The sequence below is a fragment of the Xiphophorus couchianus genome, chromosome 22, assembly GCF_001444195.1.
Source record: "Xiphophorus couchianus chromosome 22, X_couchianus-1.0, whole genome shotgun sequence".
In the NCBI taxonomy this organism is placed as follows: domain Eukaryota; kingdom Metazoa; phylum Chordata; class Actinopteri; order Cyprinodontiformes; family Poeciliidae; genus Xiphophorus; species Xiphophorus couchianus.
Genome location: NC_040249.1, coordinates 22,373,856 through 22,393,016, shown reverse-complemented (window position 1 = coordinate 22,393,016; position 19,161 = coordinate 22,373,856). Strand labels below are relative to the sequence as shown.

The window sequence follows — 19,161 nt, the reverse complement described above, 5'->3', positions numbered from 1 at the left end:
TTTTATAATAAGTAGAACCACATTTATCCAGAGATTTTTACTGACCAAAATCAGCTTTCATTTAATTTTCTGAATTTGGCTAAATATTCAGTTGGCAAGCATTTTCAGTTGGATAAACTTGATTTGGTTACTTGTAACAAATTAATTTTTGCATTTCTGAATTGTTTCAGATGACACTACTAGTTCAGGGAGGAAGTGGAAATTTACAGATTATCTGTCTCATATAAAACTGTCATGATATGGTGACAATTTTAATAAATATGAAAAAAATATACAGCTCTGGAAAAAATGAAGAGAATACTGCACTGAACCCCATTGAAAACCTCGGTTATTCTACCGTATGTTGGTTTCTGAACTCTTCCTGAGTTAAAACATTAGTATTGTAGATTCTAAATGAATATGAACTTGTTTTCTTTGCATTATCTGAGGTCTGAAAGCACTGCATCTTTTTTGTTACTCTGGCCTTTTTCATTTTCTACTAATAAATACAAATTATTTGCTTGTTGTCACTGACAAGTTCATAGAATAAGAAAACAATGTTCATTTTATTGAAATATATACTTAGAAAAAGTAAAATGAGAGAAACTGATCATTTGGTCTCTTAATATTTTCCAGAGCTGTTTATTTAAAGAAAAGTTACATACTGAACCTTTAAGTTTGACAAATTACCAAAAACAGAGGAAGTTTTTCATGGCATTGTTGTTCCCCACCGAACAGCTTTTACTGGAAATGAACGACTTCATACCAGCAGAGTGTTTTTATGTTTTCTTCCCCTCTGGTATTAATAATCAGTCGATCTTGGCAGGTGGTTTTTTGGTAAACACCAAATCCTCAACACCTGTTGCCAGAAGCCTTTTCAGCCTGGCTCTGAGCAGCTTTGTTTCAACTGAAACGCCGTCCCAGAGAGCAACGAGACATAAATAACCAACTGTGCCACGGCCAAAGTGGCCGTTATTCCCCGACAGAAGCTGCACACAGCAACTAAACAACAGCAGGAATTCCCGGAGGTGCAGCTCATATCCAAAGAGATGTTTCACGCTCCCGCCGCACCCCGTCCGAAGAAGAGGTCGAAACCAGCAGAGGACAGTTTCTGCAGGCGTGAAGAGGCAACGTTCCAGGATGTTAGAATATTCCTGGTAGAGAGGAAAATGGGCCGCAGCCGGAGAAGCTTTCTGACCCAGCTGGCCAGGTCAAAGGGCTTTGTTGTGGAAGACATTCTCAGGTTGGAAAAAAGAGATTTTGTTGTTGATGTCTGGCCCTAAAAGCTTTTTCTTAGAGTGACGCTTTTCTAAAAAGGTTCTGATGGATTTCCATGGCATTTCCTAACCTTGAAGAAATAATTTAAAGGCCTCCTTCAGTCGGTCCAGCAGGCAGGCTTATGGAGATGCTAAATTAGGGCTTATCTTTTGTCACAAGCTTCTGCTTTTGTGTCATTTTTATCTAATTAGCCAGTGACAGTGCCACTGATGCCTCATGAAGATCTAATTATGAAGGATTATGGAATCATAGGGCATTATGAGATTCCCCCTGTATGATAACCTTGAGTAAAAATACGGCATTATCACAGAAATTACAAAACCCCCTGATAATTCTCTACAGATATTTATTGATATTTTTCTAATTTAAACCTACAAGATTAGAGAAAGAAAAATTCAGACTTTTTTCTCAGAATTTAGACTTTTTTTCTTAAAATTTTGACTTTAATCTCAAAATAAAAAACCCCCCAAAATATTTTGTTTTTTGACAAAAAACATTTTTATGCCAAAATAAATTTGATTTTTTTTTTTGACAAAATGTTTTGACTTTTTTGTCAAAATTTTGATATTTTTTATTTAGAGGTTTTACACAAAATTTAGACTTTAATCTGAATTTTGAGTCCAAATCTTGATATTTGGACTTTTTTCCTCCATTTTGTTTTCTTCTGAAAATTTGGCCTTTTTCTCAAAATGTTGACTTTATTTTCTTAAAACTTTGACTTTAATATCAAAATTTACAGTTTTTCTCAGATTTTTTTTAATTCAAACTTTTTACTCAAATTTCAGACTTTTGGTCACATTTTGGACGTTTTCTAAAAATTCTGACTTTTTTCTCAGAATTTTGACATTTTTTTTAACATTCTGACTTTGATCTCAAAAGAACTTTTTTTCTCAGAATTTTTATATTTTCTTATTCAGACTTTTTTCTCAGAATTTTGATTTTTTTAAATAAAATTTGACTTTGTTTTCCTCAGACTTTTCCTCTCACAAGATTAAAGTCAAAATTTTGAGTAAAATTTTTTTACTAAGATTAAAATCAGACTTCTTTTTTTCTTCAGTGGCCCTAATTGTCTTCTGTATAAACCTCAGCGATTATTAGTAATTTTGAGAAATGCTTGTTGCAGTCAATATTTGAAAAAACTGAAAAGCAAAAGAAATACCACTTTTGTTGACTTTATTTATCGGGATAGTAAAAGTGCTTTTACTATCCCGATAAAGAAAGTGCACTTCTTTACAGACATGAAATGTTAAACTGACCCACAACGATTATTGGAGTTTGACAGATTAAAAAAATAAATGTAACTGCATGTTTACAAATATTTACAGAAAGCCATGTGAGGTGGTGCAGCTTTTTTTTAGCCTTATATTAGTCGCCATATCACAACAGCAGCTCACTGACTTCCTGCTTTCTGCAGAGGGAAGAAAAGAAGCAGGAAGGAAGACAGAGACACGAGTCTGAGAAAAATACCAAAAATAGAGACGACAATCCACATGTCTGTCTAAAATCAGCCGAACCGGGAGAAGGCAGAATGGTCTCTATTCAGAATAAAGACCTTATTATTCATAATAAAGACCATCCTGAGAGTTTAAACTTTGTAATGCAGAGAGCTGCAATCACATTAAACACATTTTACATTCAATCTGAGTTACTAAAGAAAACAATCCAATTTTCCTTCCTTTCTGCAGATCAACAACAAATGTGATGATCTTTTTCTTCATTACTTTGGGATGAAATGTGCATTATCCCCATTACGTTTGGAGCTTTGCTCTTTTTGTGCCTATTCAACCACAGAAAAACTCTGAACTCTAAACCAAAAATTGCATGTGGTTTGAAAGTGCAGCTGGTTAAAACTTTGATATATTTTCATGGACTCTTGACTCTTTGCTCAAAAAGAAAGTAGAAATTGACTCGACCATCTGCAGATTGCTGGCAGTAAGAAAACAGCACAAAAGAGGTAACAAAGAGCAAAAAAAACCAAAAAAAAACTTTTTTAATTACTTTGGTAACACATTTTTATGCCAAGTCACACTTAAGAACAAAAGCTTTGTGTGCCTGCTCCTTGGAGCGATGAATCCTCCATTGTGTGGTAATTATGGAAGCAGCATGCCCCGTTTGTTTCTTCCGTCTCTGAATGAAAGTGTCTTTCAAATCACAGACTGTGAGCGCAGCAGAAGTCCTCTGCTTGAAATCAGCCGCGTTTCAGTTGCTTTCCTTTGAGACTGGTTGATACTCTGGATGCAGAAACCTCGCTTTTTTAAATATCGACAGTTTTGCAAAGCCGACACTTCAGGTTTTAGCTTTCGCAGCTTCGCTTTCATTTAAGAGGAGGGGGATAAAAATGAATGAAAATAGGCTCAGTAAAAGCGTCCAGACATGTATACAGCCAGTGCTACATTAAATGTGCATGTGTGAGGAAGAGATTGTTTGAACACGTTTCTTAGCGTTCCTGCCAGCCTGGCCATGGCAGCATTCCCAGAAACACAGCTTGAGCGTTCCTACGGTTACACTTGGCTTGATACACTTGTTTGAAACCAACGACAGGAAGTGGAACCCGCCTGCCTCAAACTGACATTAATCCTGCAAGCTCACCAAACTGAAATCAGCTGCAGTTTGATAGCAGCACCTCCCTGTCTGGTCCTGTGCGTGTTATAGGCAGACAGCCTGGAGCATATGGCCTGACAAGCTGCGCAATGGGTTCGCAGAGACTCCAGCAGCAGACACACACGTCTTCCCGCTGGTCTGCCTTTCAGGTCCGATGCACATGAACGTCCGTCCAAATATCGGCATGTTTTTCCTGGTTGACGGATAGGCCGCTTCAGAAATGGGAGTAACCCAAATGTTCACACATGCTGTTTTGGTGTCTTGTGCCAGCAGTCATATGAACTAAAACAGTAAAAAAAAAAAATTCACATTTTGCTACTAATCTGAGGTAATCAGTGAATTTATACTCTATATATTCTCTCTCTCTCTCTCTTTTTTTTCCTTCCAAATTTTTTCACATTTTCTGGACTAAGAAGAACGTTTTGTGTCAGCCGTCATAAGAGATATGACACCACCACACATGGATGATGAGGCTGAATCTGTGAAGCCTGTTGCTCTCTGGATGTACACAGATTCATTTCTCTGTAGGAAAAAAGGCCTTTTTAACTGGAACATACAATACGTAACCATTCTATGTTCGTCTCAGGTCCAGTATGTCGACTTCCCGACAGATGCATTCAGACTGTATTTATTCTAACAAAAGGGGAAATCAAGTTGGTGGTTAACACCAGTCCAGCAGCTTCAGCCCCTATACTTTAAGGAAAATACGATAAATAAGCAAACTACAGAGCAATAGCTTCAGTTAGCGGCAGTTAAATACCTAAAATGGACATTAATAGCAGTTAAAAACGTTTACAAAACATAGCAAAATTATTGATGAAACGCTGTATTTTATTAAATCTGTCTAAAATATATGTTAAAATATAATACTTGTCAAGAAAACACAGAGCTGATAGTAATATGTACCACAGCTACAGACCAAAAGAAAAAAAGGGGAGGAGCTAACTGCCCAGAGCAACATAACAGAACTTAAAACACCAATAAATGTCTGAAGAAACAGCTTGTTGACTAAACAAAATAAATCCAATGAACACATTTTGTCAAATTTCACATGTTTGTTAAAATAAAGCCCTGTTACATATGTGTCAAATGGATGTAGGTTTACTTGCTGGAAAAGAGAAATAATGCCGTTGACAGAAGGAGAAAACATCTGGAAATGGATTTTGCTCCAGGATTATGAAAAAAATCATTTGAATATTGAATTGATATGAAAGCAACTTTTTTGAGCTTTACCTCATAATGTCATTCCCTTATCAAAAATATACCTGGAAAGTTTGAGAAATGTATCTGTGAGAAATTATTTAATCACCATGGCAACCACTCAGCTGTTCAAAACGCCTGGTTGGACCTAGCCCCGCCTTCGAGACGCAGCTTCCGAGTCCCCGCCCAACTCGGCTCCCACAGACTAGCCAGCCGCAATTAGCAAACACATTTGTGTTTGAGCTCAGGAGCAACTTGTCTGAGCGACACCAGTTAACAGAGGAGCCATGATGTTTTGACTTCCTGAAGGCGGAGTTTTTAAATAGGCAGAGATCCAATTTCAAGGTTTTAAATTTCTTTGAAGTCATATTTCACAAATGTAACATTCGTAAGAGCTGAATGTAACAATTACTTGGTTGCTATAAAATGGCTCTGGGCCTCAAGCTGAATGAGGTCCTAATGAGATTTTTGAGCTATTTGATTTAGGTACTTTCTTTCAAAAATTAAAAAATGCTCGCCAAAGAATCCATAAAGAGGCAGTTTTTTTTTTGTGAATTTGGAGTTACGTTCTACAGAAAAATCGATGAATTTGCAAATACTGAACCGTGAATATGTTGATTTCCTCTGTATCTCTTGGATTCGCTCATGGCAACGAATAAAACTATTATGATCTACAAGCATAAACACAATTAAGAGATAAAACTTCTTAAAAATTAAAGACATTGTGCCTACATTATTCAAAATACTACTTATTTAAATAGTTGGAACAGCATTTACATGCAAACCAGATTGTACGCTGAAATAACTCTTGAGATAAATCAGAATCTAATGTAAGGGGACTTAGACTGGAATAGAAAATAAACTGCAGCTTTTACTGCTCCAACATGCAAATAACCTGCCTGCTGTGACTTGCCTGCTCTTAAATGGAGCCTTTAGCCAGACTCTCACCCGCTACTTCCTACTGTTTCTCTTTTATGTTTCAGTTCCTTTGGCGAGGCATCAAAGCTTGTGAAATGGAGTCAACTAAATAATAATCGCATATTGATTGATTAGTATTAACATTTTCGGTAATTGCAGTGAGTCTCAGAAGATGAAGGGGATTATGTACAATAGAAAATAGGTGAAATTTGTGATCTCATCTCGAACACAGTTTTGAGATATCGTGTTTCTCACACCAAGCACTTTGCAAACTTTCCCGATCCGGGTCGACTTTTACTTTGGGAACAATTTTTCCCGTGTTCCTTAGTACATTAATAGCCTGTTCAGAAATTTTACATTTTTATTCAGAAAGTTGAGCTAAAAGTATGGCGTCATTCATAATGAAAATTTTGCGGATGTGGCAAAGGCATCAATAGTTTTGTCAAAAGAAAATGTCATAAAAAATGGATTTAGTTAAATTATTAAAGTTCTCAGCCAACCAACCTCTAATAGTTTAACTATCCTTACCAACAGTTATTGCTTTGAAGCATCATGGGGCTTTAAAGGAATATAGCTCAATATTATCTACATATGATTAATAATAAATGTCTTTGAGCACATTGTGCTAAAGAGGAAGGAAATACAATAGAACTATAAAGGGCCCAAAACAGGACCTTGCGGTACACTGCAGGCAAGAGAAGTGGACGAAGACCTAAACATAGAAGAAGCTGCAGAAAAGGATTATTGAGTCTAATATGAAGAAAAACACTCCACCGTCAACCTTATCAAAACTTTAATGTGTAATACTAGCCATGCTGAAGATCATCAAGAAATGTTGGACTAATCAAAAACAATTTCCAAAATCTGACCAGTAATCGAACATTCTGAGATTTTAATAAATTTGACTACTTCAGGAAAAGTAGTTGATTGTTGAGCAGATAGAGGATTAGCTTTGGTAGAGCTGTGGCCAATCAAGGTGCAGCCTAAAGTCTTTCCAATTACTCCCAGGGGGCAAAAGAGAGGAAGAGGAGGCTCACGCTTGGGGTAATTAAGCATGACTGGAGGCCTTGATTGGGTGCAGCACATCTGAATATGGAAGCGGGAAAGAAAAAGAAAGTCTCTCGTGAGATGAAGAGGGCAGTGGTTCAATAACTTCAAAACCAAAGAATGAAGGGATTCACTGAGCTGCTTGTTGTTTACCCAGTGTGGATCTCCCAAAACAACGCACACAAAGACCTGAACTGCATTTAAAAAGTCTTCTTTCACTCTTCTGAGACCATGATGGAGATGCACTTGGTGTTAAAATGAGGAAAATATGGTATAATTTACAATATGTGATCAATCTTCCTTTTGCAGATTTACTTATAGAGACTTATTCATCAGTATTATGAAATTATTGACTTACAGTATTTCTTGCTGAAAGTTACTTGTAAGTTAGATTTGTCTTGTTTCTAGTGTACTTATATTTTTGCACTAAAATCCAGACCAAAAAGTAGTTGGTAAGATTTTGTGTTTTTGCAGTGTACCTTAAAGAAGTCATGGGCCAAATCTGATCCAACGTTTTTAATTCCTTCAAATTAAATGTTTTTATTCTTTTGTCTTTTGTAACCTAATAAGTTTTCCTCCAGTCAGAGAGGAGAAACATTTAAATCTATGTTATTCTGGTAAACAAGATAATCATGTATTTTTTTCTGATGTGCACATGGGGTTCTGGTGGTACTTATGCAGAGGATCATATTGAAATTAATGCTCACATTTAGCATGTTGTTCCCAGTGATACTGATACTGACCATCTGGATAATGATGACTCCCATATCAAAAGAGGCGCCGTCTGGGGTTGTGTGTTTGGTTCTGTGGGAGCGAGCCAGACTAAATAAGAGTGATGATAGATCATTGAACCCTAATGGGTTATACTGGGACCGACCCAGTTAACTCAGTGTGTGTTTGAGAAGCTGGGTCCTTTGTTTTTATTGCTGGTTCAAAAATATCAAATTAATGGGTGGCAGAGATTTTTTGAGAAACAAAAAAGAAACATAAATACCTGGTAAAAGAAACTATCTTTGAGTTATAATTTTAGGAACTTTTTGTCTTCAATTTCACTTTAAGTTTAAATTTGAGTGGCTTTTGTAATATTTGTTTATATTGAGGCTAATTTTCTAGTCTGGCTCAAATTTTTGTTGTGTGAAACTGAACATCAACTCAGCTATTTTACTATTATTAGGATTTTCATACTGGTTTTTAAGGTTAGGGATGTCAAAGCACATTATATTATTTTCCACATCAGCTAAAATTTAAGGGGAGGTTTTATGCAAAATCAACTTATATCATGTTATAAAGTCCGTCCCTCATCAAAAACATACCTGGAGTGTTTTTTCCCCACTCAGCTCCTCCAGACTAGCGGCAGCAGCAATTAGCAAACATCTGCTGAGCTTATCATACAAACTACTGCTGAGTCCAGCTATAGTAATAACTGTTGTAAACGGCATCATGGAGAAGTATTGTGAGGAAAGATTAGGTGATTCTTAAAGGGAAAGAGGTCTAACTTCCAGTCGTCAAATTGCAAAGTCAAACTTATTTTAAGTTATTCTTGACATTTACAACATTTGTATCACAACTGAAGGCAACATAGTTACTTGACTTTGCTATAAAATGGCATCATATGCCTGGAACATACATAATACAGCCACTCTGGAGGATTGGACTTGGCCATCCTTTAGCCAAGGATTTTTAACAGTTTGGGTTTTTTGTTGAACTCCAACTACCAGCCAGTTGTTATGATATTATAACTTTAAAGTCTATTATGTTTTTAGTATCTGAAATGACATGTAGAAAACCTGAAGAAGCTCTGACTGGATTTATTCCTCTCTTCACAGCGATGCCGTCACCCATGTGGTGTCAGAGGACAGCCAGTCGTCTTCCCTCTGGGCGTGGCTTAAAGGTCGCTCGTTGTCGGATCTTTCCACAGTAAACGTGTTGGACATCAGCTGGTTCACCGACAGCATGAGAGAGGGAAGACCTGTTCCCGTGGAAACCAAACACCTCATTCAGGTTAGTTGAAGCCGATACACAGCTAAACAAGCGACTACAGGTTACAAATTAACTCAGTTTTTTAAAGTTAGAGCTCCATTCTCTTTTTTCAGTTATTGTAAATATGAATTTATTCTTAAAGTGTAACTATCTCCCTTGTGAAAGCATAACCCTGGCCCCTGACAAGTGTGAAAAATGTCAGCAAAGTGGGGGGAGCAAAGAGACACTGAGGGGCATGGTCAAGTCTGGGGATATTACAAAAAAATCACTGTTACTTACTTATAAACTTTGTCGCTTTATTTAGCGACTTTCCAGAAACCTCTAGTAGCTTTTCACACTCACTATTCAAACTCCTGACTCGCCGAGTCTGATGTATGGCTGGGCAATAAATCAGTAACAATGTACATCACGGTACACGCATGATATGTCTGATAAAATATTAAATAATTTCACTGATCCCTGATCTAGAACTGCATGGCATTCTGGGGGATGTAGGCAGAGGAACGGCTTTGGCTGCTCAACCTCTGACAGCTAGCTAAGCAAGGTTGTTCACTTCAACTACCTCCCTCACTCTTTGGTTACCTAGCAACTCACTCACTCTTTGGTTACTTAGCAACAAGCTGTTGAGTAACTTGTGCATTAGCAGTTTAAGGTTTCAGCACCATGCCTCATAACTGCTCAGAAATAGAAAAACAACGGCGTGGAGAAAGGAGAAAATGAGTCCAACAGCTTGAGAAGAAACTGCAAATAAAACAGGAAAGGTCACGTCACCAGTTTGGCCGAACATCTTCACCTTGGTCGTGTTTGTGTGATAAAAAGTGTATCCCTAAACTCTTTTGCAAGTATGACATGTAGCGAATAGATTTTTTTCAGCTGTCTAACCTCAGGTTGAACTTGTAACATTCAATATTGTGGAAGATTATCAGCCTTCGTGAACATATTCCTCCAGTCTTGGAAGAAACATTCTTACAAGGACAAACGGATTCTTTCATAATCTTTTCACAGCGCTGATGATCTGTTACTACTTTACACTACATAGATCTCTTAATCAGAAGACTTCTGGTATTCAGCTAACATAATGTTTGATAATTATGTATGCTGACTCACTGTTAAGACAGTTTTGACATTTAGCAAGCAAATTAATATATGAATCATTCAAAAATGTACCAAAAAATGCTGGAAGTTTGATGCCTAACTCCAGATGTCTCTGCTCAGTTCTCTTCTCTTCTCTTCTCTTCTCTTTTCTTTTCTTTTCTTTTCTTTTCTTTTCTTTTCTTTTCTTTTTTTCTCTTCTCTTCTCTTCTCTTCTCTAATAGTAAGAAATAAAAAACAAACATCCTCCAGATTGTGTGGGAGTGTCAAATGAACCCATCAGCTGTATGTCAGGGCTCATAGCAGCCCTGACATAACAGACACACATGGATGTATATATATATCCATATTTTCATGGATGCACAGTATTTTCTCTCCTGAATGGCAGCAGCAGAGCCTGGGAGCAGATCAGGCCCTCATACATAACACTCAAGCGTTGCCAGTTTGACAGCCATGATGTTTTCTCTGTGTAGCCTGCTTGGACAGTAATGAGAAAATAATACATTGCAGGTACTTTATATTCTTTGGCGGTGAGTTAGGGGTGTCAGCAGATTTGTTCCCATTCGTCCTTAAAATAGACACCATCAGAAAGTATTTACAGCGTTTTCTTTCCCTACATTTTGATATGTTACGTCGTTATTCCAAATTGTGCTAAATTAATGACTTTCCTCAAAATTCTGCACATAAGCACTTTGTTACAGTAATGTGGAAAAAGGTATAATTTACTCAGATAAATATGAAAAACCAAGAAATCACATTAACGTAAGTATTCACAGCCTTTTCTTAATACTTTGTTGATCCACCTTTAAATCTGAACCTATCTGTAGTTAGTTTAAGCCATTCTTCTTTGCACCAATCTGATGTTTGAATGTCCTAAACAACAGATTAAAAACAAGAGATGTCTTTGTTGTTTACCTTGTATGCGTATTTATTCAACAATTTAGCTGCAATTTAAAGTGTTGGTTATTTTCTTGGTATATGGTTTGATTAAAATACAACTAATTCCGATTAATTGATTAGACGCTTCAATTAACTCAATTAAAACATTTAATTGAGGACCACAGTTAATCTCAATCTAGCTGTATGACTAGAATTTATTCAGATTAACTGGATTTATTTAATCTGAATCCAGTCTGAATTTAGTCTGAATCTATGTAAACTGGAGTTGAATGGAACCAGTTTGTCATGTAAACTGACCTGCCATCAATTTGTTGTGGTGATATTGCATTTTCCCAGTGCTAGTTTCACATCGTGTTATAATGTTACTCCCTCATAAAAAAAAACAAAACAAAAAAAAACATGGAGTGTTGCTTTAATTCTTTCATGCATGTTAGAGAAATCATTTAATCTCTATGGCAACCATTCACATGTGCGAAACACCTGGTTGGACCTAGCTCCGCCTTCGAGACGCAACTCCTCCTCTGAGCTTCAGTTTCCAAACTCCGCCTCACATAACAGCCCTCTCTCTCCCACTCAGATCCGTCAGACTAGCCAGCACCAATTAGCAAACGACTGCTGGAACTGCGCATCACCTGAGCTCATTATAAGAGCCACTTATCAGTGAAACGCTGGTAAAACCGTTGTGAAAGGGTTAATAGAGGAGCCGTGTTGCGATGGCTTCCTGAAGGCGGAGTTTTAAAGAGACAAAGGCCCAATTTCAAAGCCTTAAATTACAAAGTCAAATTTCTTTTCAGTCATATTTTATATGTACAAAAACTGAAGGTAACATAGTGACTTTGTTGAGCTATAAAATGGGAATATGTGCCTGGAAAATACATATTACTGTCCCTTTAAAATTAAGGACATTTCTGGTACTAAATCTGCTGAATTGGGATATTTTATTTTCTGGTTTATAGAATGGCTGTTTAAGTGTAAATTACTTAAACAAATTTCTCATTTGAAAAGAATGAAAATGGAAAATTGACTCCCAGAGGAACTGAATGTGTGAGGATGTGTGTGCTGAGGAATAGGTGCAGGTACAGGAAGTGGAATCTCATGGACCTTTGCCCTGGTTGCTGGTCTTCGTTAACCCGCTCATTTGGCCGTGTGACGGGCTTTAGCGTGGCAGGAGCTACAAGCCTGGATCGTCTCGACGGTTCCAATGCGTACATGAGACTGCGTGAGAGGTAGCAAAGCTTATGTTGCCCTTTCATCTAAGCATATGGTGTGTGTGGAGAAACGAAGCCCCGGTGTGCAGACTGCACACATTAGATTAGTTACATCTAAGTCACAGAGCAAAGGTGAAGAGGACGCTGGAGGGAAGCCCAGTGGGGGATGTGCTACCTCTGCGCTCTGGCTTTCTCCCTCTTGTACAATATGGCTGCATAATAACTGAGCCCAGATGGGGGAACCAACCTCAGCATGCTGAGGCACTGAGGTTTTTCTCCACGGAGTCACAAAGCCATATTACATTAAACCAACTGCAGTTAAAGTGGAATAGCAAAGGAGAATTCCCTCCTGTTGGGTTTTAAGGAAACAAAGACAGGAAATAATGAAGGCAGTTTTAGTTTTGGCTGCCTGAAAAAAAAATGTGGCGTGAAATAAATTCAAAGCTGTTATTTTTCAGGAGGGAAACAAAGAAGTGTCCTAGGGGAGAATAAACGCTGATCATGTTTGAATTCAGCCCAGGATTTGATGTGTTAAATCATTTTATTATCTACTAAACAACATTTTCCACTCTGAATTAATTCCTGTATCAGGATTGTCTTTCCAACAGAACAAAAACATTTACTTTTATGTTTTCCAGCCTCTTTATCTTCCGGAAACTCACAGTAGTTAGTTCAGTCTTCTGAATAAAAGCATCCCCACAGAATCATATTGCCTCCACTGTGCTTCACAGATAGGAAAGTGAATTTAGTATGTAGGTCAAAACATTTATTTTGGTCTCAAACCTCCTCCATAAAACCCTGATTGTCCTGTCAATGCTGTCGTGTTTGGTGATATTTGCGATGTATGGAAAATACATTTTGTCTCAATAGAAACAAACTTTTGTTGGACAGTGAATTTATAACACTGATTTAAAAAAAAATCCTTTGCAGTTATGCATATGATTTTACTTTAACTAGCAAAAATTTCCCCTGCAGAAATTTGACTGCAAATGTGGCCTTCTGGTGATGAAGTCAAAACAATCGGCACTAGAGCGAGATGAACAGATTGCAGCCACTCAAATCACTCTAATCTGATCATGTGACAGAGCGCTAGCTGGTTAGCACAGCTAACTGCTAAAGGGCTTCTTTACGGTTCTTTTAAATGGCAGAAAAACAGTATCTGAGGTGAAATGGTGAATTTGGTTGCTGCATTAGGTTTGTAAATACCGATATGTTTTAAATTGTTAAACTGAAGAAAAAGTTTCTAGAGTAAAATGCACAGCTGTCATTGATATGAGGGAAGCTTTTTGCTAGTGAATTTAAAGTTAAAAAAAAAAATCATATGCATAGCTGCACAAGATAAAAAATCTGTTTCTATTAAGACTTTGTTTCTCCCATAAAGCAGGAACACAAAGTGGACAAGACAGATTAATAAATGAACAAACTAAAACGCAAAGTCTAAGCAAATAAAAAGAGAAATAATCAACAAACAATCAAATACAAATTTCTGCAGCTCCTCCAGAGTTACCTCGGGCCTCCTGGCTCCTAACGTCCCCAGCCTGGTAGGTTTGAAAAGGTGCTCTGAAGATTGTGATATTATTTTATAACCCAATCCACACATTATATTGCTAATTGGATGACTTTTGAAAGCAGTTTGATGGATTATATTTCAGGGTAAAAGAGGTCATATATTTTGTATGCTGCACTTTTTTTGACTTTTGTCCTTTCACATTTGCCCTGCTTTGCATTTGTCTGCCACATATAATTCCAATAAAAAGAAGCCATGAATATTTTTCTCATGCATTCTCTCCACCCACATATACGGATGATTGTCAAAGCACGCCTTGTTACATTTTATGATGTGTAATTGTCTCCACGAATATTAAAAATTACTTTGGTAATCCGTTTGCAGCTTATTTTACAAACGTGGAGCGTTTTATTCGTGGAATGAAAAGGCAATTTACAGGAAGAAAATTGGATGATGACAAGCAGATTTGTAATGCCACGGGTCAGGTAGTGTAATGGATTTGGATGCCACCAGACTGTGAGATGAGTGTCATTAGCCTGTTGCCCCGGAGACACATAGTCATAAAAATAACTTCTCCAAGGCAAATGGCTGCATTTAGATGTAATTGAATTTGAACTCTTGGCTGTGGGCTCATCAGGAAGTGACCTTACACACTTTTACACATTCAGACCATCAATGGTTTGGACTTTGAGGAAATTATGACCATGAATTTGAGCGTGAATGAGTTTGTGACTCTCTGGTTATTTATTTATTTATTTTTTTACAATTGTTTTTGTGAACAGGACATCCTGCCAGAAGCTCCTAAGGCCGCTCCCGTGAACACGGTTTCACAATACGCCTGCCAGAGACGGACAACCACAGAAAACAACAACAGGATTTTCACAGTAAGAAACACTTAGTGGCTGCCCTGCTTTGCCATGTAAAACGCTCCCCTAATCTGTTCTGGTCTAATTGGATAGCTGGCTTGCCTCACTCACTGGCACTCTGACACAAAAATACATTAACCTCCGAATGAGCAGCATCTGCAGCCGCGACATACCGAGGCAGAGCAGCTGACATGCCGGTGATCCCTGCCACAGGGGGGCAGACATGGACACGCCCTGCAGCTCTGCCGCCGTATCAATCTCCTGTCTTGTCAGTGGAAGCGATGGGTCTTTCTCTCTGCCATCTGTGGGTTTAGGATCACAGGAAGGAGAGAATCAGCAGCAGAAGAAGGAGTTACTCAGCTTTATTAAGTTAAAGCTGCAGTATGTGACTTTCTTGTGGTATGAGATGGATAATTTGTGAAAAACATCAAACCCCTTTGCCTTCGTCCCAGTGCTAACTGGAAACAACCAATCAGAGCCAGGAGGAGGGTCTTAGGGCTGTCAATCAAACTCTGTGTGGTGCTGCTCATCCCCCCCTCATTGTTCTCTGCTGATTTGTAGAGTAAAACAGTAAAAGTAAAAGTACTTCACTACTGTTCATATATCTGAAAAATCAACTTTTCAGAAATACAAAATCTTACCAAGTATTTTTGTTGTCTAGTTTCTTAATATACTTGAAATCAGACAACACTAACTTTTAAGGCTTGCTATAAGTAAATAATTCCTTAATATTGATGAAAAATTATTAGTTCCACTGGCAGATTATTTTACTTATTTCGCAGTCGTTACCTAGCAACACTGGCCAAGCCCTGAGCCGTTGCCTAGCAACCCAGTTCTAATTCCATTGGCAGATTATTTCACTTACAAGCAGACATTTTTTCCGTGTTATAAGTTAATTTATATGCCAGTGGAACTAGTACTTTTTCATCAACATTAAGGAATTATTTATTTTAAAAAAAGCCTATGTTGCTGAAAAAATTACTTACAGTTTTGCTGTATTTCAAGTTTACTAAAATATTTGCTGTAGAAACTAGACCAAAAATATTTGGTAAGATTTATTTTGTGTGTTTGCAGTGCTTGAGCATTTATATTTCTGAGGACATTTTAGTTTTACTTCCTAAATGTTAAGAGAAATATTTGTACTTGTAAGGAATACTTTCTACTCCTTATATTTTCACAAAGGACTGAAAAAAAATAATGATAGAAAAAAATCCACCGCTCGCACAAAAGCTGTGTTATAGTGTCGGTAATTCACCATTCATTTGGATGCGGCCAAAGCAAAGCAGAAGGAGAACACACTGTGGCACGAGAAAAACAAATCAATGGAGATTTTAACCTGACTAACATTGCAAACAACAGAGGAAAACATTCAGAGACGCAAACATTCCCCATCTGTTGCCTTATTTTAAAATATCCCTGCATTTGTTTGCTCAAGGAATGACTAGGGACGAATTCTCTGTGACTTGTGCAATCGAAATTATAAGTATAAAATTAAGTATAAAAATAAGTATTAAATTTCTATGCCAATACAGTGCAAAAGAAAAAAATAATATATTTTGTATGACTAGAACGTTTTATATATTTTAGACTTATCGAAAGTCATTTTTTATCCTTTAAGGTGAAAATTACCTTTTACTTTTTGTACCTCAAAACTTGTACTTTTTCACTTTTACTTGATTTAAATTGGATTTACTTGTACCTTCACTAGAATATTTTTTTCAAGTATCTGTACTTCTACTTACGTAGAGAATGTGAGTACTTTTGACACCTCTGGCTCTCAGTCGGTCATGAATGCTATTATGGAAAAACAGTTTTCTTGCAACAGTAAGTTGTTTCTCCACCATTTAGCACATTTAGCAGCGCATTCATGGCTTTGATTGACAGCGCTAAGTCCCTCCTCCTGGATCTAATTGGTTGTTTTTGGTCGGGAGCGGCGTATGTCTTAAGACGGCAATAGCAGCTCAGGGAGGAAATGGAGGAGATTGATCTTTTCACAGATTATCTGTCCAATATTACACATTCACAACATAGTGACAATTTTAACAAATATCTAATAAAAAGCATAGTTTTAAAAATCAAAGTTGCGTACTGTAGCTTTAAGATTTGGTGAGCGGGAAAGGAAAAGGGAAAGGATGTTCCATTTATGATGATAATTAACAGCAGCTGCAGGTGGTGAGCGAAACATTAGTAGAGGAAAAAAGAAACAAGCTGGTGTCAGCATGTGGTCAATGTATTTCTCTGGTGAGGAATAATTGACTCGTATGCTGATCATTTAATCGCGTTCCTTCCCACTTAGATTAAATACAAAATTAAAATGTATTTTCAAACAAATAATACAAAAACTTGATACTTGTCTGGCACAACATTATGACTACTAGTTTAGTAGTTTACTGGTCCTTTGTTTGGTGTTAAAACATGCCTGACGCTCTGAGGGAAGGACTATTTTAATCATTTTAAATAATAAAGATAAAACAATTAAAAAAAATAGAGATATAATTACAAATGCAGGTCTTACTGGTTTTTCAGCGTCTTCATGGAATAATTGCTCTTAATTAACACAACAGAATGACACGAAAAGTACCAGTAATATTCTTTAGATCTTATCTTTTTTTCTGGTCATTAGGTTAGAAATTATGTAGTTTTTCCACAAAAAAATGAATCCATCCTCTTTTTGTAAAAAATAAAAAAAGTAATAATAATATAAATATCTTGATTATAAAACCTTAAAATAGAAGGGAAATCATGTTTTAAAAAAACGGTATCACATTTCCTATTGTAGATATTTATCTAAAATTCTAAGTTTTTAAAAATGTTATGCAACGTTTGTAGCTCTAAATGTGTCTAATTTTGTTGGACGAAAGTAAAAGTGTCTCTTTGGATTGTAAAAGTCGCAGATCTCTGGTCTACTTCTACTGATACTCACTGCAGTAAGATCTGGGCGTTTCTGACGCTAAGTCAACACCTGAAACTGGTTGTTGTGCTCCATATGGTAGAACACACTTCAGGAAATATTGTCTCCATCAAAGGCTTGTATGGTCTTAAGTCATTTATAAAGCACTTTAAAAACGGCTATTAACTGCACCAAAGTGCTGTACAGTATTCATAAAGACCTTGGTTACTCTTGTTCTATAACACGTTTTTCTTCCACTCAACTTTCCATTGATATTCACACTTTGAAAAGCCAGATATGTTGTGGCTTACCCTTAATGAATGTCTGCTGGATTACTTGCGAGTCAGTTTCATCTGTAAGCCATCATCATTAAAATTCCAAGAAATAAAGACCTGAAATATTTTTATATATTATGCAGATTTACCTCAAGAATCTACATAATATATGAGTTTTTGAAACAAATGACAAAAATATTATACTTCATCTCAATATTCTAATTTTCGGAGCTGTACTTGCAGTGAACTCCTCTTTGTAGGAATCCAGCTTTCTGCTTCGTTATTCTTATTTTGCATTTTGTTGCATCTTTCAAGCAATCTCCCCCGATTTATTTTTGCCTCTGATTGTGGAGATGAGGATCTTCTGTGTGTAATAAGGTGAACCAACTGCCAACTGCAAGTTTGCGCTTGTGTGGGAGCACGGAGACCCCTTGATGAGTTTTTGTAAGACCTATTAAGAGCTGCTTATGAGGGCCTGTGAGGCATCTGCTTCATAATGAGTCTTTACTTCCCAGAGAGGCTAAATGTTCATATTCTTGGCACACGTGCCACGCTGCTTGCCCACGTGTTTTTGCATGTGTGTATTAAAACTCTCACACGTGTTTGTCCACATGGACGGGCAGGTGCAGATGTGCACACCATCAACACGTTCTTACCTAAGGGAGGCTGCTGTTCAATTTCTGATCCACGGTTTCTTTCCACGGCATTAACTCCGTAATTAGCAATTCCCCTCCGTTTTCCTATCCCCATGATTAACTCATTATCTCTGCATAAAGCCACATGGAAGGAGAGTTTCTGATTAGGAAGGTTGTTCTATCTGTGGACCTGAGAAAACTACAGGTAAAACACTTCACCGGGGCAGAAAAAAGCAATTACTTTGACTAGCCAAGTCAGACAGGAGTAGGGAAAAAAATGTGTTGCATTGCTGTTTGACTGTAAACCAAGTCACTGCTTAGAAATTATTGCTAGCCAACCACCCAGGAGAACTGTGATAGGATAGTGTGATAGTGCTAATGAGGAGAAACCAATTGATCCATATTGATGATTCTGAATCTGCTTCACTGCCTGCTTGGTTACACGATATCTCTACCAAATGTACCTTCCCTGCCATATTTGCATTTAGTTTTCTGCATATTTGTTGAAATACTCACTACACTTAGTTGCTTTATTCTATCCCTTAAACCAATGGTGTCAAACACGTTTTCATTTTGGGCCATATCAAAAATGTCCTTAAAGAGCCAGTTGTGCCAAAATTTGCTAATAAAACACATTAAACTGTTAAAATATTAACAAATAGCTGTTTAATAGCATTCAATAGGTGTTTTTAAAATTAAATATTGAACATCTTTTCACACTGATCACTCCATCCAGGATCTTGTGATAGTTTTTGCAGTTTTTTTCGCAATCAGAATCACAGACT

At 37.1% G+C, this 19,161-nt stretch overlaps 1 protein-coding gene across 2 annotated transcripts in view; it reads left to right on the top strand.

The window, feature by feature from the left end:
• Positions 1–856: 856 nt before the first annotated feature.
• dntt (deoxynucleotidyltransferase, terminal) overlaps positions 857–19,161 on the top strand; it is a 91,118-nt gene continuing 72,813 nt past the window's right edge. For both annotated transcript variants that reach the window (XM_028006024.1, XM_028006025.1), the window contains exons 1-3: positions 857–1,222; positions 8,850–9,024; positions 14,493–14,594. In XM_028006024.1, coding sequence (XP_027861825.1) covers positions 1,029–1,222; positions 8,850–9,024; positions 14,493–14,594 — 471 coding nt within the window. In that variant the 5' untranslated portion in view covers positions 857–1,028. The remainder of the gene's footprint in view (positions 1,223–8,849; positions 9,025–14,492; positions 14,595–19,161) is intronic.